We start from the raw sequence: 27608 nt of genomic DNA, 5'->3' as shown, positions 1-27608 counted from the left end.
TGACCTAAAAATAAAGGAGACTATAATTACCCTACTGTTTCACTAGGGCACTGCTACAGTAAGGACAGGCGTGACTCGCCCGTGCTGGTACAGTTTTCTGAGGCTGTAGAACTTCACAGTGGGTGTGGCTGGAGGAAGTGGTCAGTAGTGTGGCTCACAGCCAGGCTCCATTTCCTGTTCTCTCCAATCAGGTTTGCCAAGGTGTGAACTAACAGCCTCCAACTCCTTCCACCGCACCGGAAACTCTTCCCCACACCCAGGTTTTGCTTCCCAATCTGCCATGATTTGGGCAAGTGCTTTCATGATTCTTCCACTAGAGCTTTGAGCTGTTCTCACTGCTGAGGCTTATCCGCAATGATGGGCTTACATGGCCTCCAACCATAAGCCCAAACAAATGTTTCTTGCACTAAGCTGCTTTTTCTCAGACATTTTCTAACAGTTTGGCAATAGGGGGTGGGGAACTCGGGGTAGGCACCAGAAAGTCCCAGGTGCCAGAAAACAAGAGGCTCTCAGAACCTAACAAGAATGAGACTAGCTGAAATGCCCAACAAAGGGGAGGGAGAATCTGTGGAGACCATATCCAGAGGTTAGGCTGAGGGATGGGGCTACCCTTCCTTCTCAAAATTTTAATCTAGAATTGCTCCTGTTTAAAGGAAATGCAGGGACAAAGAGTGGAGCAGAGACTGAAGGAAAGGCCATCCAGAGACTGCCCCACCTACGGATCCTCCTATCTGCAGACACCAAACCCAGACAATATTGCTGATACCAAGAAGTGCACGCTGACAGGAGCCGGATAAAGCTGTCTCCTGAGAGGCTCTGTCAGAGCCTGACCAATACAGAGGAGGATGGTTGCAGCCAGCCATTGGACTGAGCATGGGGACCCCAATGGAGGAGGTAGGGCAAGGACTGAGGGAGCTGAAGAGGTTTGCAACCCCATAGGAAGAGCAACAATATCAACCAACCATACACCTGCCTCCCGAGCTCCCGGGGACTAAACCAGCAACCACAGCACACATGGAGGGACCCAGGGCTCCAGCTGCATGCGTAGCAGAGGATGGCCTTGTCTGGCATCGGTGGGTGAGAGACCCTTGGTCCTGTGAAGGCTCGATGCCCCAGTGTAGGGGAATATCAGGGAGGGGAGGTAGGAGTGGCAGCACCCTCACAGAAGCAGGGGGAGGGGGGTGGGATAGGGGGTTTCTGGAGGGGAAACCAGGAAAGGGGATAACATTTGAAATGTAAATACACAAAACAGCCAATTAACAAGCAGCAATTCATATACACTGTGAAGCAATATTCCATTTTGAACTCTCTCTATATATACTTATAGAAGACTGTGGGGAAAATGCCTATTTCAAATACCAGGCTCACAGGTAAACCGAGGAGACCTGAAGAGTATGTGAGAGTGTGTAGTAGAGTAAAAACTGGCGGACCCAACATCATCTCTTTTAGCCACGAAGATCACAGTCACTAAGAAAAGTACTCAATTATAAAACATAAATATTTTAATGACGATGAGACTTGGTTATGTAACATAAATCTATCCTTAATTACAACAGCGCTGCTAGGTATGCTAGGAAACTATACATTAAAGATGTCTGAACCTTAATAACCTGGACCACACCAGGGTCACAATTGGTGGCAGAGCACTGATCATCATATAAAAGCCACCAAACACATGAAAGGAATTACAGTACATCACACATCAAACACTATGGCCTGGTGCTTCCTTCCTCTAACCCTACTGGCAGGAAATGGCCTACGTAGCCTTTGAGGTGACCAGACACATTTAAAAGAAGTCCCTTGTTAAGAAAAGCCCCTGGATGCAGTTCTCACCCAGGGGAGAGCACCTTCTGCTGAGGACACGGAGCTGCGCCTCCAGCTCCCCACAGCCCTGGAGCCGGGCCGAGAAGGTACTGTGACCGTATGACCCATCATGAACGCTGGGTTCCATACTGTACTTAACGGGCAGATGCACCCAAAACGGAAAAGGTCAGCGATTTTACTTTACATTAATAGAATCAGCTTTTAACCTGAGCCTGAATTATATACTTTTAGTACAGGAATAAATTTCAGAAAGTGTCTTTCTCACATGACAATTCTTGAACCTGGATATTATACAAATGATTCTGGTGTACTGTCAGATCTTGTTTGTTTTTAAAAAATACTACATTTCTGAGGATGTATTTTTAAATAAAGTAATTGAAATTAGTTAAAATGCAAATCCAGATAAAAGCAAAAATTTACAGATAATCTAATGTGATACAAACTAAAAAAGTATATATAGATAATTAATTATATTAAAAACTTGTTTCAAAATTTAAGGCTGTTTATAATATAATTTGATACTATTTACCAGAATGAAAGCAAATGAAGGAATCATCTCTTTGAGCATTTCATTAATGTCTCTTCTGCCACTAAGCGGAGCAAAGGGAGCTACCATTCTATAACCCTGTGCATTTGTTTATCTTTCCTAGATTTGGGGACATTCTTGGGGACATTCCAAGTTCCGTGGCACTATACCTCAGTTTTGTCAGGTGTTCACTAAAATCACCTGAGAACACTGAGGCTGTGTCTCACCGAACACGAGCTTCATGGATCCCACGCACAGTGACTGCAGCTGTGTTATACACACAGATGTGCTGTCCACAGTACGTCTGATGAGACGGCAGGAGAGGGGCTTCTTTCATATCGGTGCCACTTCATCAAGCTGGATGGTATCGTAGCTGGATGACATCGTAGCTGGATGACATCATAGCTGGATGACATTGTAGCTGGATGACATCATAGCTGGATGACATCGTAGCTGGATGACATCGTAGCTGGATGACATCGTAGCTGGATGACAGGCAATTCAATGAAAGTAAAACCAGCCCCAGAATTCAAAGCATTATTTTCTGTAGAGGAGTTCTGTGCTCTGTGATTGTTAAATGCCAAATACATACGTATATGAGGCTTTAAATAGTATGGATAGGAATGGTTGCAATGCTGGAGTTATAACCACCGTTATTAAGGTTTACTGACCAGCTAGGAGGTCTGGATGAAAGCGCACTGAGGGTAAATACCTATTACCTGATAATAAAATATGAGGGATTTATGCTAAAATTATGCTTTGACGCTTTCAAAATTATTGACTACCATTTTTTTTTGTTTATTGTATTGCTTTGGTTTAGAATCTGTGACAAGAAAATTTATAGGTAGAAAACACAGGTCAAGAAAAGAGCATTCACAAACTAAAAGCTGAAATTAACATTCAGTTTTCTTAAAACTTACCAGTGATCATAAAGGGCGGAAAAGTGCTAGCCTCGGACATACGGGCACTGTGGGCAGAAGTGAGGCTACAGGGGCCTGGGGAGTAGTAACTGGCTGTTTTGAATGATTGGTACTTTCTCCTGTGGGAACCATAACTTCAAGAACGAAACGAGGGCAAATAAAAAGAAAAGGGTCTATGGGCATTTTACCCACCTTGACAATCGGGTCTGTGTCTCTAGCACTTTTGTCAATATCAACTACTTGTCAGGAATCTTGCTCTGATCAAAGCTCAGGGTTAGAAATTGCAGGACAAAAGCATATCAGATTCAAGAATGGTTTCAATGAAGAGGGTACCCAGCTTCTAAACAAAGGATACGCCTTTCTAGTGCATAAAACTACAGTGTTTAACTGAGGACACTCATGTCAGCACAGCACACACAGTAGTAGAGAGAGAAGTGTGCATGGGAAGGGGCTGTATTCACGGACCCTGCAGAGGACATCTGTCCCCTGCTGGAACATGGGAAGGGGCTGTATTCACGGACCATGCAGAGGACATCTGTCCCCTGCTGGAACATGGGAAGTATAAGGATGTGTCTAAGGCAGCAGTCACCTCATTGCTGTTCATCAGACACAACGTGACATTTACAGGTAAGTTACTGTGCATACGGAGTGAAGGTGTGTATGATCCTTCCTTCTTAATTTTCCCTCTAATTAGCTCCTCTGTGGTAGAGATACAGGTCATGGCTGGAAGTGGACAGCAGTCAATACAGGCTAAAACTGTAAATAGTGACCCATACACCTCACATTTGCAAGGTCACTAAAAAGTTACTTTTAAAAACAGGGAATGCATGATGTATCATGTGTTCATCCTTTCCTCCATGAACATATACAGGAAACACACAGGATACTCTTTAATTAAAGCATCCAATTATTTACTATTTTATATTAACTATTTTACCAGGCATTTAAGAAAACAGCACGATGTTTCACCACTTTTCTGTCTTGCATGTCAGTAGCCACGGTACAAAAGCATTCCATGGCAGATATCCGCAGACTTGGGTTTAAGATGATCGCAAGGTCTATAACCTGGTTATAACTCCAATCAGAAGACGACTCGCCACCTGGTTGCCTCCTTTACAACATGGGTCCCAGGAGTCCAACTCAGACGGTCAGAATGGTGACAAGCTACTGACTTCCGGGCCATCCTGCTGACCTTCAGGTGTATTTTAGAGGTACACGTGCTTCCTCTCTGTTAGGTTTAAGCCCAGAAATGCTATACGTATATGTTAAATTGGCAGGAAATGTTTGTGCCTTAATGGAAGATCAACCCCCAGACTTCTGTACCCCGTCAGTGCACGCAATATAACCAAAGGGGCATCACAGAACTGCAAGTTGGTTTGTTTGGTTTTTTTTTTGTTGTTGTTTTTGTTTTTTTTCAAATTAAGAAAGTCATGCGAGGATCTGAAGAATATCCCAATATTCTGCAGCTTCCTTCCAAGGTAAAGACCTCAATAAAAGGGTAAAGTGTATTTTTAAAATGTTCTACAATTTATGACAGTAGAACTTAAGAGTCATTTTGATACGGTTATTGAGGAAGCTTTTGGCCGCAAACAGACACAAATTCATGGAAATTTATATCCTGCTACAGGAAGCCACAAAAGAATGGTTACTTTAGTTAGAGCCAAATCCCAAGGCCTCAACTGGATCAGCTGAAGATCATGACAAGGGCTAAAACTCCACCCACAGTATTTCAAACAGAGTTTTTGGGCAACTCACTCTAAAAACCCACGATTCTGAGTCATTGAGTTGTCAAAGGGAGTCATCTGAAAGCAATGATTCAGTGCGCACTGTAGGACTAGAGAGATACAGCACTAGATAACGAAATATACCCTGACAAAAACACCACAATCGCCATCCTGAGAATATCTGCATGCTCAGAGAATTAGAACGGACCTAGAGGCTAAGAGAAGGAAAGAGCGTATTTGGGGAGGATTTATATAATTTAACCTAAATACTGTATCTGCAGCTATAGCTTCCTATTAAAATATACCATAAGGCAAGTTTTGGCAAACTACAAAAGGAATAATTTCATAATGTGAGCCACACTACAGCATCGGAATAGAAAACACTAACATTGCTGGGTGGTTAACCTGTGGCTCCCACAGTCCTCCTGACCCAGATGGAGCCACAGCCACTGCAGAAATTCCAACTACCAAGTCCTGTGCTCATGGCTAAGGACACGCCTACTGGGTCTCCCACTCAGCAGACAACTCAAATATTCTTCATGTCTGGGAAATCTAATTAAAAATGTTTAATAAACACTAAGGGTGTCTGTAAAAATGCTGATTATCCAGCTGGTTCAAAACAAAAATCAGTATTAAAATAATCTTTTGATCTAAATTATGTGACTAAAAATATTAGTTCTAAAATAGAATTTGTTTTTTGAATATGATATAATACATTAATAAGGAAACACAAACACATCTTGGAAAACACTATGCAGAGGACTCAGTATTGATTAAGACAACCGAAAGACACATACAGAAAAAAATGGGCTCAAGCAGAATTGACCTAAATATGAACAGTGAAAGCAGCATCAAGAAGGGTTTGGAGTAAGTACTGGAAGAAAGAAAGACTCAATTCCTTGGTGCACACAGTTTGGTCTTGAATTAAAAAACAATAACCTTGTGGCCAGAGCGCTGTGCCTGCAGACCAGAGTTCAAGTCCTCAGCAAGCAGGCAAAAAGCTAGGTGAGCATCTATAATCTCAAGATTCCGGCACAGGGGATGCCTGGGACTTCGGTCTAGCTAGTGTAGCTCAATCAGTGAGTTGCACGTTCAGTGAGAAATACACAAAGCAGATCAACTGGGGAAGCACTGATGTCCTTTGGTGGGCTTTCTCTTCCTGACTTAATTTTGAGTGATTTGTGTTCTGCTAGCATATTTCCCTGCTTCTTTGATATTTTATAACTGCTATTATATTTAAAGCATACATAAAGAGACACTGAAGTCATCACTGCCCTTCCCCCGCCAACACCCGAGAGGCAGGTTAGAAAGGTTCACGTGCGGATCTCCTTAGTCCAATCGGAGCTGACCCGTGGGGCTGATGTGTAGCTTTGGTTGTATTTGATCACTTTGGCTACGTGTCTGTAAGACAGGCTTTTCCTGTGCACTCACAGGCTTGTCCCTCTCCTGCAGTTCAGTGGGAATGAAGCCACACACGGAGATAAGCACTCTATCAGTCTGTAAAGCGATAGTGAAAAGGGTGTTTTAACGTAGAATACAGTTGTAATATTTGTCAATATGCCTGCCACACACAAATGAAGCATTTTACTGCATTGTGAAGGTCTGATGTGTATTTAAAACTTAGCAGCACATCTAGAACGCTCCTTTCTTACAAAACGCATGCCCACTCCAGGGCAGGCAGCACTAACCTTCTCTTATATACTCTGATTCTACTCTCAATGCTCATGCTGAAGTCTACAGTAAAACTCTGTCTCAACCAAATCCAATAGTGTCTCATGGAAAAACAAAACCCCAGCTTGACTGGCCACATTGGAAAGGCAGACTAGACACATTTGCTTGTGGCTACTATGTGGACTGGTGTGGAGTGTGGCTTTGTCTTTTAACAAATGTGCAAATCAATTTTTTATGGCTGGCTCTTCCCATTAGCAGAAGTGCTAGGGAGTGGTGCATGTGTGTTGGGCTCTCCCAGAAGCCAGGCTCCAGTATTTGTCATGACTCTTTCTTCCTGTGGCAGAACACTGTTCAATCACATGGACTGCCACAGTTTGGCTTTGCGTCCATCATTGTGAGAGGTCCTTAGCTTGTTTTTACTCTTAAAAAAATTAAAACTATTATAAATAACTTGACTATAAACGTCTGTGTGGACACAGACTATATGATAACTGTGTTTAGTCTTAACAGAAACTGCCCAGGACTTTTACATACCCACTTATATTCCAACCAGAACATATATTCTTGTGATAATATAAATATGTTTATGTGCTTATTTATGTAGCTGTGTATGCATGTATATATATTTATGTAAATCTATGCACAGTTTCTAACATAGCTCTTAAACTTTTTATATGTAGTATGAGTGTGTGTACAAGCTCGTGAGGTGAACAGGGCTATGTCCCCTGAAAGACCAGGCAAAATGGTGATGGGTGTTTTCATTTAGTCTCTAGGGAAGGAAGGGCTGAAGGCTGCCAATAGGAAAGACTGTAAATAATCTGATTTATATAATAGTTATCCCCAAAGGATGTGGACAAGCTTCTGCTTTTATTTGTTCTAAATGTAAACATCAGGAACTGTGAGTTCTCACGCTTTTCAAAGACTGCTTTTGGTACCTAAATCAAGAGCATTTTCAGAACCCCTGAATGAATACCTTCCTTGTTTATACAACTCCCACTTACCTCATTCCATACCATGAGAAACAGTAACCCACTTTTGTTGTGGATCTTTGTGTTCTGAAACGTTCATATATTCAGGAATCATACAATATGAAAGGAATCTTTATACCCTTGTCCACTGACAAGGTATTTATGGTTAAAATATTGATGAAAAGCCAACATAGCCCTAGAATACAGGGTCTTCTGCTGTGTCTGCATTTTATCCTAAAAGGGCCACTCTCACTCAGGTACTTCATCCCTGTGGGGCTTCTCCTTCTGCTGTCTGTTCTCTGATGCTGGTGACACAGCATCCCGGAGATCCTGAACTGCCTTTGATGAGCTCTTGGGTTAAGTTAGTTTGGTTACATGGAAATGACGCAGAATGGGAGGGCTCCTGGAGAGCTGTTCTGCCTAGAATGCCTGTGGACTCCAGAACTGTACGGGGTTTGAGACTCTGGCACATAGTGCAGGTCTTGTCTATGTTGGACTTCAAAGTTACTATACATGCGTTGAATTCAATCTCTCCAGAGCCAGGAGCGCAGAGGTGCGGCTCCTGACATGAAGGAACGTGCTGAGAAAGTCCTGTCAGACAGTGGTAAACAAGCACCGATGCTGAGAAAGTCCCGTCAGACAGTGGTAAACAAGCACTGATAGGCAGACAGCAAACCTGAGGGAAGGTCTCACTGAATACAAGCCATGAGGCTGTAATACCTGCAAGGTCTGGAAAGGCCAGGACAAGGAGAGGGGAGGACGCCTCATGCTTCACTTCACTAATGGGACAGACTTTGTAATACACATTTTTCTCCCATCAAAAGTAAAAAATGGTGATGTATTTAAAAAAGATGATGTATTCCTACAGTACAGGAAATAAACGTGTGGAAGGATGCCTAAGTGTTGGAAAATGTGAATCCTCTCTAATCCTCTCCCTCCTCTCCTATACATGGCTAGAGACTGAAGCCTGGGTCTTGGTCTCGCTGGCAGGCACTGCGCTGTAGTCCAACAGCCCTGAAAGCTCTAAGGCTAACTCACTGCTGGATAAGCAACAACTGTTCCTAATAATTCTCACGTCTAACTTTTAAAATCCCAAAGATGAGTTAGATAATTCACAAAATCTCACAGAGCTCTTGATATCCCGGTGATTTTATATAAACATAACTAAATAAAAGGTGAGATAAACACTATAAACTATATAAAACAGTAATAGAAGGAAGAGACCAACATGTAAGTCAGAGCAATGTCTTCAAATGAAGAGTAAACACTTTGTGTTTTCTGGGTGGTGGCCACAGTATGAGCCATTGGAACGCTAAAGCCATGACTTTTCCCGGAGAACCGTGAGCACTAAAGCCTTTAAAAGACTAAGGCGGTGACATCGAGACCATGAAATCTGGGTCTCGATGTCACCGCCTACTTGTTCACGGTGTGTCTGTGACTTTTCTCACGCCGCATTATTTGCAATTGCACTTGTATGTCTGGCAGTGGCTGTGACGTCGGTGCAAGTTACACATTATTTCTACCACGCTCGTTACAGACGCTCAGCAGCAGAGTCATCCGCATATGCTTGCTGTGGTCTGCAAACACTTGGTGACAACATCCAGAGCCAGGCATTTTCACAGAAAGTGTTTACTGTGAAATCTCTCCTTAGAAGTTTGCTTGTCTTTACAGCTTTGATCCACATGACATCCACAGCCTACACTTCAAATACTGGCTGATGCCTAAATTAAGAAAATGTTTCACTTTGATACAACAAGACTCCAGTAGGATGTGGTAGTTCCAGAAAGGACCCCATTTCTGACGTGATTAGAGATCTGGTCAAATATGAAGGCTGCTAAAATTTTCCACGCTGTTTCCTCAGTTCATGGTGACTTGGTACTTACATTCTGCGGCTCATCAACACTTCACAGGAATACTTGGTTTGTCTGAGTGAATTTAAAAACCCACAACTGAGGAAAATCAGAAAAGCCTAGTTTGAAATATCAAAAGATCCCCAGTAAAAAGTATTTCAAGAGGCCACACCAAGCAAATTTTACTGATCATTGTATGTTGCTGCAGGACAAAATTGCTGCAAGACTGAACATAAGAAAATCAACTTACTGGTAAATATCTTTCCTCAGGACAGATCTGCCAAGGGGATTGTCAGCCTGGGGAGCCATGGCAACAGAGCCAACCTTCAAAACCATCGTGTCTTCCTTCGCTGCCTGATTCACTATAACAAAGGGAAGAGACGTGAGTCCATGTGGATCTGTGCTGTGTAATGAGGTATTTCTAGAAACAGGATGCCAATACCTTACAAAAAGATCAGTATCATAGAAAAATAACAATAAAAAGTTACATTTAAAATAAAAAATCTGATGCTTTTGTAAGTATTTTCTTTCAATAATATTTACTGGTTTTCTGTTTACCACAATTAAAATCACAATGAAAAAATAATCAACTCACCTGAATATGACAATGTTGTTCTTATGAAATATACATACATAACACTGAAGTCATACAATGATCTAATTACACATCCTGAAAGTAATTTTTAGTTCTGGATTTTTAACACTAAAAACATTCAACAGAATATCAACAACAAAGGCAAAAAATTCCCCATGATTTAAATATTTATGTGTAATATTAATTAGTTATATCACAATTACACAGTGTACAGTGCTTCCGGCTACTAACAGAGAATCTAAGAGAAATGGGTGGCTCCAGTGTTGAAGTTGAAAAGGCCAAACGATTTACTATAGTCAACAGCTTAGCTTGTCATCAGAGGTGCTTTGAATCAGAATGACAGTCCCTGGAAAAGGGCCTGGGGAACAGGTTCTACTTAAGCAGACAGGTAAAAGTATTCAAAACCAAAGCTACGGGACATTAAACAGATACCTGAGTTCTAATTCTTCTCTTGTATTGAATGAGATTTCTGTAACCTCCTGTTCTTATGAAGTCCACACTATCTTCCGTAACTCAGGTATTATTTGGAAAGGATAGGGCGTTTCTGATGGCACTGTGCAGCAAATCCAATGACTTTTAACAACAAATAAACTATAAGAACTGTCTACCTATTGTTAAGCATTAAAATCTACTACATAACTTCCCGTATTTTAAAGTATTTGAAGTATTTGAAAACTGTAAGGTCCGTTGGAGCTCAGGGAAGGGAACTGCTTTCCTGTGAGGCACTCCCAAGGGCACTGAGAAAGGTGGTGGTGAGAATACAAACACAAGGTTCTAGAAGGAAAAGACACCCCTGCTCCTTCTCAGGGAGCCATGAGGATCTTCCACAGGCATAACAGAGACGGGCTGGGTGTATGGCCTCCCGAACATCCTACGAAGGCACAATTCGTGTTTTCCAAACTGCTCTGCCCAAAGAATGCAAACGCTGGGAGATCATTTCCAGCTGCTTCAGCAGCACACTTGGTATGGTCTGACTCTGATTAGTCCAAAAAAAAAAAAAGTTAGAATTGAGAAAATGAAAAAGCAAGAATAAGGCTGAACAAAGCTGTTGGCAAGGATCGGAGTATGACCATGACAGGAGACATGGGGGGAGGGGGCAGCAAATGGCAGCAAAGGAGATGAACTATCATAATAAATATTAGCATGTGGACATCTCAGTAAACACAATGCTTTAAAAAGCCCATTGCAGAAAAGATCAAACAGAAAACTGCATCTTATGCAGCTGGGCTATTTTCAAATGAGGGCGGTCTGGCTTGATTATAGGTCCTCTACTATGACCAGTGTTTACATTTCACAGATCTTGCATTATATGCCAAGCTTAATAGTTCCATGTGGGGAAAGCCTCTGATTGAGCAGAAGGCATCAATTAAATCAATAAGCAGTAAGCCTGCAGAATAGGCGATCCCACAGAAGTACGATTAGTGGACTTGCTCACTGTCCTGGGCTGCAGATACTACCTGCTATACGACGTCTCCACTGCGGTAGACACGCCACAGTATGGAGTGCACACGGAAGAAAAGGACACACTTGTGTCACATACAAAGCCAGACCCAAGAAGAGACTGCTCGAGCCAAGCATGCTCTCGGCAGGGTACACAGGAGACCACGGTGAAAAACAAACAACTACACGCTGACAAGCGTTCATAAACTAGATTAACAATTACTAAAGTATTGAATTTAGCAAGAATGTTACTCATATACCATTAAGAACAGTGAAGCTGTGAACTTGCATAAGAAATGCCTTGAGAGAGTTCTTCAGTTACTTCATAGCTGGGAAGGTAGCTTTAAAGCCTACCTTTCTGACTCACTTAACCTGCTGTTAATTGTTGGGCCACATGAGGGAATGTTTGCTTTCAAAGCATTTTAAACATGAAAATCAATGCCCCCTTCTTCGCCCTAGTTGTTTTAAGTGACCCTCATGAGGAGCCCCTCACCAGGGAGAAGCACGTTACACCCAAGCACAGCTAACGACCGGTAAAGCTAAAGCAGAAAGTGAATGAAACACCTACAGACTGAGGACCTGGAGAGCTGCGAAAGCGGCAAACAGCACAGGACTGAAAGCAGACTTCAAACTGCCTCCCTGAATAATGCTGGGATGCTAAGGATAATTTCATCACAGAACAAAAGTGCAACTCAAGTGAAACTACACTTTTTTTTGCTCACAAATACTGTGAGAATCATCCAGTACATCAATCGATAGAATGTACAGGCAAGTGATCAAATGGGAAATACAATCAGAGGACTGCATTGAGGTAAAGGTACATCTGTGTAACACCAGTATAATTGCTAAGACACACACACTCGAACACACACACACACACACACACACACACACACACACACACACACGCATGCATGCTCACATGTGCATGTGTAACAGAGTATGACTGGAGCTTTGGCTGCCTGACAACTTGCTATGCAGATCAGTGTGCTTTGCACTTTCGACAATCCTACAGCCCCTGCTGAGGAGCTCTGGGATGACACACAGGCGTACGTGCACACACGGATATGTTTTTAAAGCTGCAGCTTACACTAGCTCACAGAGGAGAATTAACTTGTTGATACTGCTTTGTAGTCTTGGTACAGTTTTAAACTTAGTAAGTTGATATTGATAATTAATACTAATTTATATTGTGTAAAATAGATTTCTGAAAATATAACTATTAGGCTGGAAGTTCATCCCAGAGATGCCTTAGTGAGGACAGAGGATTCATGCTCAGCACTAGGAAGAAGAACAGCAGCAGCAGCAACAACAACAAAAACAGCGCAGGGCTGGAGAGATGGCTCAGTGGTTAGAGCAATGACTGCCCTTCCAGAGGTCCTGAGTTCAAATCCCAGCAACCACATGGTGGCTCCCAACCAGCTGTAATGGGATCCGATGCCCTCTTCTGGTCCATCTGAAGACAGCGACAGTGTACTCACATACATAAAATAAAATCTTTAAAATGATTCCTCAACCTTAAAAACCAACAAGAAAAAAAAAGAAGAAAAGAAGGTTCTGAAGGAGGAGGAAGAGGAGGAAGAAGAAGAGGAGGAGGAGCCGAAAGAAAGTAGTACTAAGTGTGAGAAGAGGCTCCCGTTCTGGCTACAGGCATTTAGTCAGTCAGGGTCTCAGTGGTGAGAAGCTGTGCCGTGGCCCCTCAGGCTCGGCTTTTGCTGCTCTGTCTCCTCTGAGCTGCTACCTGTGTCCAGTTTCTCCTCAGCTCAACAGCTCATCTCCAGTCACCTTCTGCTTACGTTTCAATGAAATTTGGCTTTTTTTTTTTTTTTTTACCAATTTATAGTCGATTGAAACAAATTATGAATTTAATACAATCTAAGACTAGATTTCCAGAAGGTACTAGGAAGTCTGGAGAAGCCATGTTGGTCTGTTGACAAATTTTCTTTCTGTCCTCTATCATGGGCATTTATATAAGACTGTCATAAATTTCATTATTATGAACATTATTTTGATTTTTTGAACAAAATTTTACATATCTTGGATAGTATTTGAGCACAGCATTAGAAGGCAAAATACTACAGAATAAAAATAATCTGCTTTCTCATTCTAATAATAGTCAATGAGTAGCTCCTGTAAAAAAAGAAGCCATAAAGTAATAATTCTTCATTCACATATTAATAAGAAATATTATTTAATCCAACCCCTAACCACCCATCTCCAAGGTTCACAAAGGACAAAAAGAAGCTTACCTGCGGCAGTTGACTGTGTTTCTTCTGTTTGGGGAACAAAGATTCTGATCACACTTGTATTGATATAAATCAAAGGTAAATTGCGTGACGTCAGCGTATGGGTCCTCATGGGCTGGCCGGAAGATTTTCTTTTCTCTCTTTGGGTCTTCGGGAGCTGAGTGTGAAATATGCCTGCGATCGCATGGAGTAGCGGAAAGCACAGAACAAGGTCAAATGCTTGTGCCGAAAGGAGAATCTCGTGAAGGAAGTGAGGTGAGCCGTCCATCACACCTTCGGATAACTTATGAAAACCTCTTCGCTCATTTCGTGACGTTAACTTGTGGCGGACATTTTTTGTGACAGCTTTCGTGTATGTCAGAGAGAGAAATCCATGCTGCTGATGAGTACCGTCTAGAAGTTTGGTAGTTGTCTGTTCCAGAAAATGAAAGCAGAATACACGTTTCAGTTTTTGAGGAATATACAGTATTTGAGAGAGAGAGAGAGAGAGAGAGAGAGAGAGAGAGAGAGAGAGAGAGAGAGAGAGAGACAGAGACTAGAATTCCGACCTCACACTGGTTACCCCCACACTTCTGATTCACTTATGACCCCTTCCGTCCTCCTGGTTACACATGCGATGGGCCGGCTCTGCTCTAGAGCTCAATGTCTGCTAGAGCTTTAACCAGACTTTATAACGAAGGAAGGAAGAAAAACTCTGAATGCAGTTTTAAAGCTAATTACTTGACAATTAGGAAAAACGTAGAAGATAATCATTTAGTGCTGAAATGTCATTTTCCCGATGGTCTGCCTTGACACCATTCACCCTTCCAAACGCCCTCTTTCTACTGTCTGTTTCCCTTCTCTCTCTGTGCTTCAGGCAGACAGACACGGTGAAGCTGGGTAAGGCGCTGTGCTCTGGTCCCTACATGCTGCCTGCAGACAGCAGCAGGTGGAAAGGGCCTGGATAACTAGAGACAAGAAAAAGGAACTGCTCACAGAAGTAACTCAGGTAGGGGTGACCTGGGCCTGAGCTCTGGGATTCCTCATGCAGTTCACAGTCCTTTACTGAGCTCCAGCCCTAATTTAGGGCCAACATTTTTTTAACTGTAAAAAAAAAAATGCCAAAAAAAAATTGAAAAGATTCAAAATAAGATCTGTGAGTTGTCTGAAGACGTTAAAAGTGATAAAGCCACAATTACACTCATTCTGAAACCACAAAGACACCACAAAGAAAGAGAACTTCAGACCAATTTCCCTCATGAGCATTAATGCAAAAATACTCAATAAAATTCTTGCAAACTGAATCCAAGAAAACATCAAAACGATCATTCACCATGATCAAGAAGGCTTCATTCCAGGGATGCAGGAATGGTTCACTATACAGAAATCCATCAACATAATCCACTATATAAACAAACTCAAAGGAAAAAAATCACATGTTCATCTCTTTAGATGCTAAGAAAGCATTTGACAAAAATTCAACACCCCTTTATGTTAAAAGTCTTTAAAAGATCAGGAATTCAAGGCTCATACTTAAACATAGTAAAAGCAATATATAGGAAACCAGTAGCCAACATCAAACTAAACGGTGAGAAACTTGAAGCAATCCAACTAAAATCAGGGACTCGACAACGCTGTCTTACCTCTCCGTATTCACATAGTACTACTGGAAGTCCTGGCCAGAGTAATCAGACAGCAAAAAGAAGTCAAAGAGATACAAATTGGAAAGGAAGAAGTTAAAATATCACTATTTGCAGATGATATCAGAGCAAACTTAAGTGAACCCAGAAATTCCATCAAAGAACTTCTTTCTATAGCTGATAAACAACTTCAGCAAAGTGGCTGGATATAAAAGTAACTCAAATCAGTAACCTTCCTCTATTCAAAGAATAAACAGGCTGAGAAAGAAATTAGAGAATCGACACCCTTCACCATAGTGACTAATAATATAAAATACCTTGGTGTGGCCCTAACCAAGCAAGTGAAGGATCTGTATGACAAGAACTTCAAGTCTCTGAAGAAGGAAACTGAAGAAGACTTCAGAAGGTGGTCAGATCTCTCATGCTCATGGACTGGAAGGATCAACATAGTAAAAATGGCCATCTTGCCTAAAGCAATCTACAGATTCAATGCAATGCCCCTCAAAATTCCCACTCAATTATTCAGAGTTAGAAAGAACAATTTTCAAATTCATTTGGAATAATAATAAATAAAAAACCCAGAATAGCCAAAACTATTTTCGACAATAAAAAAACTTCCGGGGGGGGGGAATCACCATCCTGGACCTCAAGCTGTATTACAGATCAATTGTGGTAAAAACTGCCTGGTATTGGTACAGAGACAGGCAGGTAGATCGATGGAATAGAAACGAAGACCCAGAAATGAACCCACACACTTATGGTTACTTGATCTTTGACAAAGGAGCTAAAACCATCCAATGGAAATGGAACTAGAAGCTCTCATCCTGAGTGAGATAACCCAGTCTCACAAGAACACTCATGGTACGCACTCACTGAGAAGCGGATACTAGGCCAACAAGCTGGGAATACCCAAGAAACAATTCATAAAACTTATGAAGGTCAAAGAGAAGGAAGGCCAGAAGGTGGATGCCTCAGTCATTCTTAGAAGGGAGAACAAAACCCTCATGGGAGGAAATAAAGGGACAAATAGAGGAGCAGGAATTGGAGAACAGATCATCCAGAGACTGCGTCACCAGGGGATCCACCCCACATGCAGCCACTAAACCCAAGCACTACTGCTGATGCCAAGAAGTGCTGATTGACAGGAGCCTGATATGGATGCCTCCTCAGAGGCTCTGCCAGAGTTATACTGTTACCGAGGAGGATGCTTGCAGCTAGCCATCAGACTGAACCCGGGGACCCCAATGAAGGAGCTGACAGGGTCTGCAACCCCACGGGAAGAATAAAATGATCAACTAACCAAACCCGGCACAGCTCCCAGGGACTAAAACACCAACCATTGAGCACACATGGAGAGACCCATGGCTCCAGTTGCATATGTACCAGAGGACAGTATTGTCTGGCATCAATGGGAGGAGAGGCCTTTGGTCCTGTGAAGGTTCCTTTTCCCAGTGTAGGAGATGCCAAGGTGCTGAGGTGGGAGAAGGTGGTTGGGAGAGGGAGCACATTTGCAGTGTAAATACAGAGAATATTCAATTAAAAAAAAAACTGATTTGCAAAAAAATACTTTCTTAGGGCTCAGTGACATTCAGCTGCTGCCTTAGAATACAAATGAGCACGCAGGTGAATGACCAGAAACTTAGAAGCTTTTGCTCTCGGACACCACACCTCTGACTCCTGTTTGCAGTACTAAAGAAACTAGTAGAAAAAGTTAACATGCAGTGAAAAGAAACATTAGCTATTATGCAAATGAACAAGTAAGTGTTAGACGTATGGAGAAAAATCAGAGGAAATATTTCATAAGGATAATATTTATGCTTTTTTAAGCTTTATATGAGAAGCAGGAAGTTTTGCAAACACCAAGTTTATTTAATTGCTACAAAGAAATTAGTTATAATACATAAGCAGATTAAAAGACTAAGCCATTCTAAGTTTAAAAATAACTTTAGACGAAGAAGTCTAAAAGAATGTAGTGAGTTCTAATTTTTAATATCATTACCCCTGTTTCAGAGTAAAACAAATACAAACAATTTAAAATATATTCTCAAAAAGAAAGATTAGTAAACAAGTCTCACCACTGGTTTTTCTTTGCACTGAAGAAACACTCCTTCAAAGAGTCCTGACTGCCAACCTTCCCCAGGCCTGGAAAACATAAGTTCGCCGTAGGTGTTCTCTTCAATTTCTGTCAATGACAAACTGACCACACATCAAACACAAGCGGTCCTAACGTACAGACACAGCACTGCAGCCAGCAGAGCCACCCACAGCAGCACAGCTCTGTGCTCTGCACGCGAGTACTTCTAATGCTAGTTTAAAACATTTAGCTAGTTTTCTTTTCATCAATTTTTGTCTCTTCTATAGATGAGAAGGTACAGAGAGGTAAAAATCTTTGTCTATTTAACTTCTGCATCTCCAGTGCTTAGCAAAAAGCACAGCATATAAAATGTATTACTGATCATGGCATTATAATGGTAAATTATCTAGACTTTAAATACATATAAATTAAGGGCAAATCTAAGGATAAACTATAGCACATAATATTCATATCAGAAATTGCTTCAGTTCTTCAACTGAGATATTACATAAAAACTCACTTCATTTTAAATATACTGTACTAGAAAGAAATCAAGGGAAAAATTTAATGCCAATTAACCACTCACTGTTAATACGACAAAATAATTGCCACCTGATTATTAAGGTGACAGTACAAGTTCTACAACTGATACATTGTATACTTCCTAGTGACAACCGCAGCTGCCTGTTACAGGTTTGTACTCAGTAGTACAGCAGGTCTGACAGGCGAGAAAGACAAACAGCAGAGCTGAAGTGTCTGCGGAACTGTTAGGAAGTGTGATCACAGAGCAGCACGTGTACAAAAGCCATGAGCACCAACAGATACACCACAAAACTGTTAACGGACACAGTATCAGTCCATTAACAAGACACATCCTGAATACATTATTTACACTCCTTTAGGTCTTTTTTTTTTTTTTTTTTTTTTTTAAGACTTATTTACTTATTTTAGGTATGTGAGCACACTGTAGCTGTCTTCAGACACACCAGAAAAGAGCATCAGGTCCCATAACAGATGGTTGTGAGCCACCAGGTGGTTGCTGGGAATTGAACTCGGAACCTTCATGAGAGCAGTCAGTGCTCTAACCACTGAGTGTCTCTCCAGCCACTTGTCCTGGAAGCCTCAGGTGCTTTCCACTATTCATTCTACTACACTCTTCATTCTCGCCGCACATTAAGTGGTGCTTTGTAATTTCCACAGTAGGACGACTGTTGATACTTTCAAATTAAACCATTAGACAGTAATGCTTGAGTGGTAAAGCTCTCTTTTGGAGGCTGAAGTTTGCAGATGTGAATGAGATGTTTGGCATTCATTAAGTGCTTATGTATTAATAATGAGCATTTTAGATGACCGTGTTTTATTATCACTGTCTGTACTTATCAACAAACGTCCATTTTTAATGTGATGTAGTGATGGCTTTAATGCAATCTCTGCTTCCCCATTTTTGTTATACTTTACCTGAATGACCAACTGTTTGGTCACGTTGTCCTGTATCTGTAAATATAATTTTATGATTCCCTTTTGTTCTTTTAATGGATACCTGCCTTTATGTTAACTTAAGAGAATTGCTTTCTGCTCAATAATCTGTCATTTTTATAGATGAAAGCTTATCTTTCTGTGAATAAGACTTATTCAATAAAATTCAATTTAAATTTTTTAAAATGTTAAAAAAAGAAAATACATCTTAAGATTATTTCTAGAAAAAATTACCATGAAACTGAAAACATAATACTATTTAAAATATTTTAACAGCATCTTTAGGTTATATAGTATGTATATTTAAAATTAAAAATAAACCCTCAGTTATGCTATAAATCTAAAAAGGGAACAGTTTGTACTTTTACGTAGGAAGCACTAATGGTGCGATGACTTTAAACACTGACGGTATCTGTTACACACAAACAACGTTCTCACAGAACCTCACTGTGACAGAGTCTGCACAGGGATGCTGTGGTCCTAGGTTGTTTTATGGCATTTATGATTTATAACAAGGGAGAAGTGTCCTGAGTTACGGGGCACCAACAGTGTAGGCTACAGAGCAAGCAGATCAAAGCGTGCAGCAGCAATCAGACATGTCAACTGTGTACTGAGCATCTTAGCAAATCTGTCACACATGGCTGACACTTTTGAGGATGTTTATGAAGAGCACGTGCCATGTCGTAAGACTGTCTTGGATGCGGATGGAGGAGTCCTGAGACACATCCGTCTGTCCAGCCTTCTCTCTGAGAGCAGCGGACACTGGCACTCACCTGCTTTGATAGTGGTCCACACTGAAGCTCTCTACCTTGCACTTCACCTTGGTGTAGACGTCCTGCACGTCTACCGACGCACTGAGGTCTTCCAGTTCGCTGACCATGCAGACCTCTGCAAGAAGGAACGAGCGGCACTGTCCAGAGAGCCTCGTAATCAGCGTCAGAACCTATTTCACACTGGCCATCGATAGATAGGGCGTAAAGATTACAGACCTCTGGACAAGACAGAGGTTATCTATCTATCTCTAGTGAGAAACACCAGTCATAGATGAACCCATGACCAGTCAAGGCTCTCTGAATACTGCCATGCTCAGAAAAGTCACCCATACCTTCTAGCTGAAACTCAATTATCAACAAGCAAAATTAGATTTTACAAAGTCAAAGAGAATAGGTATACATAAGCTTTATACGGTGGTAAGATTCAATGGTAGCAACATTCTTAAATCAGAACACTGAATATCAGCTCATTAAATGAAAACACTGAAGAAAATTATACCTAATATCTTATAAAAGCAGATATATATGTATGTGTGCATATACATGCATGTGTGTATATATGCACATACATATACTGTAAAGATCACACACACACACACACACACACACACACACACACACACACACAGACTCCTGTACCTGTGCCTTTCTTTTCCAGGTCTGGAGCAAAGAGCTTCACGGTAGCTTTGGGGAGCACCCATTGCATCCACAGACTAACGCGGCCGCTGCACCCCCCAATGTTACTGGTGGTTTGTTCCAAGGTAACAGAGTCTGAAAACGGCGAATCGTCACCAGCTTGAATTGAATCTCCCTGTGGTGAGGAACGAACAAACTCAAATGTTGATGCTCAACCAGATAGATCATTTAAAATGATTTTAACTTCTCCACATTATATATGCTGATAACAAAAACGGCACTGCTAACACACCAAGCTAGGCATTATAAACATACACTACTCAGCAGTTCATATAGCTATAGGTCCATACTGTAGCTTTTCCAAGAACAAGGATCTCCAAATAGCCCAGGGCCATGGGCAGCTGTTTAGGAGTACGTTCTCTACAATCACGGCCAAGGAGATCATTGTCCCTTCGAGTGTTTGAGAAGACAGGCAATAGTGGTTAATGTGTCATTATCTCCTTGTGCGTAGTCAAAGCAGAAGCCACTAATAGATCAACCATACCTGAAAGCAACTGTCATAACTAAAGCCTCATACAGGAGGAGCCAGAAGCCATGCTCTATCAGATATGTCCCGCCTCCTCTGGCCAGATAAGCAGACGGTGGCTACAGAAGTGTTTATCCTGCCTTCTCTCCTTTAGACTGAAAGTGTGAAGGGGGAGGGGAACGAGCTCCCGTGGTGTAAGCAAGCTCAGAAGAACTAGTGTGCTGGGAGTGACTGACATGGGAATGTTTAGCTCCTTGTCCCAAACACAACCAAAACCTGTTTGCTGGTTGGTTTTATGTTTTTGGTTTGTTTTTTGTTTTGTTTTGTTTTTTTTTTTTTTTTTTTTTTTTTGGTCATATTTTTACCCTTAATTCATCATAGCTGAAATTTCTAGAATTTTAGAAGCTACAGAAATTTTACTTTTGGTTAGCTGTCTAACAGAACTTCTAATAAAAAGCACAAACTATGTCCAAAGCAAATGCTTTTTACAAAGTCACATCAATAAAAGACGACACAATGTAGCTATGAGGTCTTTTTAAAGAGATAGTTTCTAGAACAGAGACATTTCTAATCAATTCCTCCAAGGAACAGCTTGTCCTATGGGATGGCAGGTGTCATTTGAAAACACTACCAGGTACCCTGACAAGAACCTGCTACTGTGGCTTCCAGCTTAGTAAGCACTCCAGAGAAAAACTTTTACTACTCTGTCAAGCAGTTTCAATTTTTCTTTTTGGATTTAAAACATTTGTTGTGGTATTGTTAAACATGTTTCTACATTAATTTCCTTCTTTAACAAGTCTATAGTGAAAACTGGACCCAAAATAGTAATGTTGAACTATTTTCCCATACCTCCTTAGTCCAATTCAAAAATAAAAAATTCATGGAAAATTAACCAACATATTGAATTTATTTTTCTAGGTAAATTTATCTTGGTTCATCTGGAAGAACAAACACTTCAGCCTCTATCCTAGGCCTGCTGCAGAGCTCAGGGAAGATCAGAGCTGGCCACAACTCTCCTCTTCCTTTTCAAAATAACTTCAAAATAACTTCAACATTCTTGCTCAATAACACAAGCTCCCCCAGGGCTAAACACTTCCACTGTTGTTTGTACTGAAGTCAGCAGTAACAAGTGGCCTGCTGGGTCTCCTGCACCTTTGCTCGCTCAGTTCCAGTAAATCAACTTTTAAGCAGAGAACTTAAATCTCACCCATCCATCCCAGTTTACCACGACACACGTGCAAACACAGGGAGCTGAAGCTGCATTTGCAGGAATCAAAGTGTTTGCACCAACACATTAGCATGAAAATATCACTTGGCAAAGTTTCTAAGATCTGGATCCTACAAATAGCTTACTTAATAAAAACAGTTGTTAGAATGTGGTTAGCATCACTTGATTCATTTCTAGTAAATTCCATATTCAAAAAATTTAAAACCAGTTCTGACCTACACAACCAAATAAGACAGCATATTTAAGTTGTAAATAAAAAACCAAAACATTGACTTTCTTTAAATAGAGATTTAAATTAGACATTTATAAACTCAAATTTAAATTTCAAAAAAGATCCAGTTAGATAACTGACATAAAAAAGTAAGGCTGCATCAGTTTATTATGCCAGTGTATAAAACCACATGAATTTAAAATAACTGCAGATAATAAGTGAAATGTTACAGGTATTTCTGACACGATTATTTACATAGGGAAAGCAATAAACAGAGCACATCTGATAGTTATCAAAGGCTAAACAGCAGCCTTCCCTTATCTGACTCTTTAGATAATTATCCCCATTCTCTGAAGGAGAAAAGATAAATGTTATGATTTGTATATTTTCAACAAAAGCTTCTCACTGCATATAAACCACCTAATAAATAAAATAAATATCATTTTAGAAAGTATTTAAAATATCAGCAGCCTTAAAAGAGTAGTACTGTAATACACATCATCAGAAGGGCTATTTAACAAGTTAAAGGCACAAGGTCACTGAGAAGCAGACAGTGGTTGTGCTGTGACAGTCATTTATATTTTAATATACTCAGACTGGCCTGCAGCTCTCTCCTTCCTCCACAACCTGCTGAGTGGCGGATCACTCTGAGGCTATCTGTTGACCTATCAAAATCTTGGTCCCCACTTACAGACAGACCTGTGTTAAGCAGCGCAGTGATGAGCTGAATCCCTTGTGTGCACAGAGTCACTGTCTACACGAAACATGACAGTCTTCTAAGGACAAACGACTGTGCCCTACATGCTAGTGTTGCTTTGGGAAGGCTGAACATGATCAATATGCAATATAAGAAAGTCTCAAAGAGCAGTAAGTATGCCAGTTTAAGAACGACACAGTACAGCTCAGAGGTCTCAAACCCACACTGCCACTCTCTCACGAGGCTGCACGCTATGCCATTAATAGCACAAGGCCCGGAGACCGCTGCTGTAGCCTCGGGTCCCCTGACCACACAGCGCATTCACCACTGTAGGGCGTGCATTCCACAGGCCTCCCTCCTCCCTGCCCCTTGAAGCATAATCAACACAAATCCTTCATCCTTCTGCCACGGGGGGAGGGGAACAAGTCTAAAGAAGCGAAGACATCAGAACCAGCACTTTGGAAGCAGAGGCGGGTGGATCTCTGTAAGTTAAAGGCCAGCCTGGTCTATATAGTTAATTCTAAACCAACACATGGCTATATATAGTGAAATCTGTCTTTTAAAAAATCAGGTAAGACAAAAACAAACTATGTTTAAAATCACTGAAAGTAGAAACCTGAGTTGCAAATTTGCGTGTACAGCTGATTTTGTAACTGTAGTGTCATAATAAACACTACATACGTCTCTAGGCAAAACATGATGATAAATTAATTTCAGGTAGAACTTATTCTGTGCTGGGATTGAAATACCTTGGGACTATGTTCTGATGACAAAAATGATTCATAAAGATAGAGGATGGGGAAAAGTTTGAATGTCACACCCAGTATAAACCTAAAATGATTAGTGTTGGACACAGTTACTTCTGAGTCAATGAAAGCTGCCCATCTAGATAATTCATTTTCACTTATAATACTTAACAATTATTAAATTACAAAATGGTAGAAATATACAAATAATATAGTAAAAAGATGAGGCCAACTTTCCAATATGATTTTTAACTGTACAGAAACGTCATCAAAGCTAGAACAATATAAGTTTCGCTTCACAATAAAAAAATGTCAATTTTGTTTAACTTTGCAATACTACCTATTTTTTTTTAATAAATAGAAAATCAATTCTAGTTCTTACTGAAAGTCCTTGTCAGAGCAATTAGGTAACAAAAGTAAAATCATCTAAAAGAAGTAACAAAAGTGTTTCGTTTTGCAGACAGTTCTGCACACAGAAAACTCAGAAGAATCTATAGCACAAAACTCTGGAATCAATAAACTATGCTAAGCTGCAAGATACCAAACAAATAAATAGTAATTCACTGTGTTTCTCTGCACTGCTAGTGAACAAGAGAAATTCTTCTATACTATCTAGAAGAAAATAAATACCAATAAACTAAGCAGAGAAAGAAAAACATTTCTGTAGAAGTTTTTCAGTAACACCAAAAAAAAAAAAAAAAAAAAGTATCCTAGCCTCAATACTTTTTTTTTAAGATCCGGCAGTCAGTACTCTGACCTCTGAGCCATCTCTTGACACAGGTGCTCAAGCATCAGGCGTCTCATTAGATGCTGCTGCTGCTCAAAAGTGTTTCAGCTGAGGATGAAAAGCTGAGTCTATGGCTACAATGGTTATGTTGGTTACAATGACATATAGCTGTAATCCCAGCACTTAGGATGCACAGGCAGGAGGATTGCCATCAAGCTTGGAGACAGACACTGCTACACAGTGGTACGTACTGTAAGTCAGACAGACAGACAGGCAGACAGATGACAGATGGCATGGTTTGTAGGAACACAGCAGTGCAGGAGGCAGAAGACCATGCTTTCTTGTGATCTTTTTGAAACTTTGTGTCACAGTCCCCCTGCTCTGACAGTCACAAAGTTAAAGCTTCTTTTACTTAGCACAGAGATCACCTGGGTAAATCACAAGACTGAAGTACAGTGGCACAACGGATCATGAGAATTTTCCTATGAAAACCATTCTTTTCTACAGAAAAGACCAAGAGAAAACTCCCCATGCTATTTTTATAAGAAACAATAATATTATTTCTTCTAGTAAAATACTCCAAGTTTATCATAAGGAAGAAAAGGCTAAGATGGTAGCTTAACACCAGAACCCAGCATCCAGGACGCAGATCTCCACCTTTGCCTAAACGATGAATCCCAGGAAAGCAAGACTAAGAACATGACTTTACCAAGAAAAGGGGAAAAAAAAAAAAAACAAAAAAACAAAAAACAAAAAACAAACAAACTTAAAAGTAAAAGATAAAAAGGGGAATACATCACAATATATTTCAGAAGTGCAGGACCAGTTAAACATCTTAAATCTATCCAGTCAATTATAATAATCTCAACAAAATAAAGTCTCAAATATTGTCAGGTGTGATAACACAAGCTTTCCTGGCTCCCAGCCCCCCTGGCTCAGGGAGCCCATTCCAGGCCTACAGCTACATATTGAAACCTAGTTTCAAAAAAAGAAAAAGAACCACTACCACCAAAAAAACCGTAAACACACACACACACACACACACACACACACACACACACACACACACAGGAGAGGACAAAAACAAATGGGCACATACTGTATTGAGGGAATAGAACTTAGACCGAGGACACAGCGGGCTCAGGCTTTGGGTGGAATGGCAACAGTGCCCGGAGGACGGATTATGATGCTAAAGCCTGGAGATTAAACAAAGTGATGCTGACACTGCAGGAAAAGACCCGCATTGCTTCCAGCGTCCCTTCCATACAAGTCACTAACCCAGAATTATGGTGAAAAGTTGGCCCAGCTACTACCTTGGGTGTTGCTAACTTTAATTCACTATGATTTCATCTCTTAGTACACAGAATGAAAATGTTAATCTAAAAAATCTTTCTGAGGATGGATCTCTTTCAACAAGGCAGCTGCTGATGACAGAACTTAGAAAACATCTTTGCTGCTGCGATAAATTCTGCACATTTCCTATCCACAGAGAAAGCTCATTCCTAGAGCTGACGAAATGGGTCAGTAAGGAAGGGAAGAAAAGCAACAGACAAAGGAACCATGCAGTTCACCTGAGAGAAAGCAAATAGCACGGTTCTGTTCTGGTCACTGGCAAAGACGACACTGCACCGTGACTCCCTCCCCTCCAACACCCATTCTCTGTGCCAAAACCCTGAAATGTGTTCAAAGTGTGGTCACATCTTCCGGTCCGTCCTGTGACTCTGCCTCATGAGGGTTAGAACTGAGCAAATCACAACGGATGACAGAAATAGGTTCACGACATTAGGAAATCAGAGCTGCACTGAGAATGTGGGAGTCATGTCAATAGTCGCCGTCTGAGAATTACCAAGAACTAAAGGAAACCGGGCACAAGACACCATGAATTAGGGAACAAGGCAGCATAAAGAAGCATCTACACTTGGTGATGACTACTTAGTTCAAGAGCAAATTTAATCACTAGGTTAAGTATAAGAATGTATACATTTGAGACTCTTGAGTCAGCATGCAAAAATCGTAATTCCAGGTTTGACGCTTGCTATCCTTATGACCGTGGGGAAGTTCGTTAGCCTTACAGAAACGAATTCTTCAGTTTGGAAGTAAAAATGGGGTCTGCAGGAACAGCCTACAGAGGTGAATTGTGCACGGGCCCCTGAGTTCCAGTCTTGCTCAGCACTGGCTCTTCACTCTGGAGAAGCTCTGTGGGACTCCCAAGAGCATCCTGCTTCCCTTTGAACACTTTTGGGGACTCCAAAACTAACCAGCTTGGAACCCTGCCCGACGATCCCATTCTAGGTGGATCTGCCCACCATCCCAGTAGGTCCACGGGATACAACCTGCACAGGTGACTTGTATGCATAAACAGAATCCACTATTCTGCTATATATAAGAAACACATCTCAGCAACAAAGATAGTCATCGCAGTACAAAGGGCTTCAAAAAGGTTTTCCAAGCAAATGGACCCAAGAAATAAGCTGGAATACCCATTTTAATATCTAATATTTCAACGAAAAACAATCAAGAGACAGGGAAGGGCACTTCAAACTTATCAAAGGAAAAACCTACCAAGACAACATCACAATTTTGAACATCCAGGTCCCAAATGAAAGGGCACCCACATTCATAAAAGAAACGTTGCTAAAGCTTAAATCACACATTGAACCTCCCACAGAAATAGTGGAAGACTTAAACATCCCACTCTCATCAATGGACAGGTCATCAAGAAGGAAACTAAACAGAGAAATAACAAAACTAACAGAGATTATGATTCAAATGGACCTAACATATCCATAGAACATTTCACCAAACCACAAAAGAATATACCTTATTCTAAGCATGTTATAGAACCTTCGCCAAAATTCACCAATTGGTCACAAAGCAAGGCTCAGCAGATACACAAACACTGAAATGACCCTATGTATCTTATCCGATTACCATGGGTCAAAGCTAGACCCACAAAATCAGAAACAGCAAGCCTATATATAGAAACTGAACATATATTCATATTCATATATATTCTTGGAAACTGAGCAACTCTCTACTAAATGATCACTGGGACAGAGAAAAAAAAAATAAAAGACTTTCTAGATTCAATGAAAATGAAGGTACTACACACCAAAACTTATGGGACACCA

At 40.9% G+C, this 27608-nt stretch overlaps 1 protein-coding gene across 1 annotated transcript in view; it reads right to left on the bottom strand.

Annotated features, from left to right (window-relative positions):
• VPS13B (vacuolar protein sorting 13 homolog B) overlaps window positions 1-27608 on the bottom strand; it is a 425975-nt gene that overhangs the window by 207454 nt on the left and 190913 nt on the right. Inside the window, exons 26-30 of the mRNA XM_080909429.1 lie at window positions 20346-20517; window positions 19707-19821; window positions 17459-17525; window positions 13768-14176; window positions 9734-9845 (exon numbers count right to left, since the gene is read on the bottom strand). Coding sequence (XP_080765555.1) covers window positions 9734-9845; window positions 13768-14176; window positions 17459-17525; window positions 19707-19821; window positions 20346-20517 — 875 coding nt within the window. The remainder of the gene's footprint in view (window positions 1-9733; window positions 9846-13767; window positions 14177-17458; window positions 17526-19706; window positions 19822-20345; window positions 20518-27608) is intronic.

This window comes from Micromys minutus (assembly GCF_963924665.1).
Source record: "Micromys minutus genome assembly, chromosome: 33".
NCBI lineage: Eukaryota > Metazoa > Chordata > Mammalia > Rodentia > Muridae > Micromys > Micromys minutus.
This window is presented reverse-complemented; position numbering and strand designations above follow the sequence as displayed.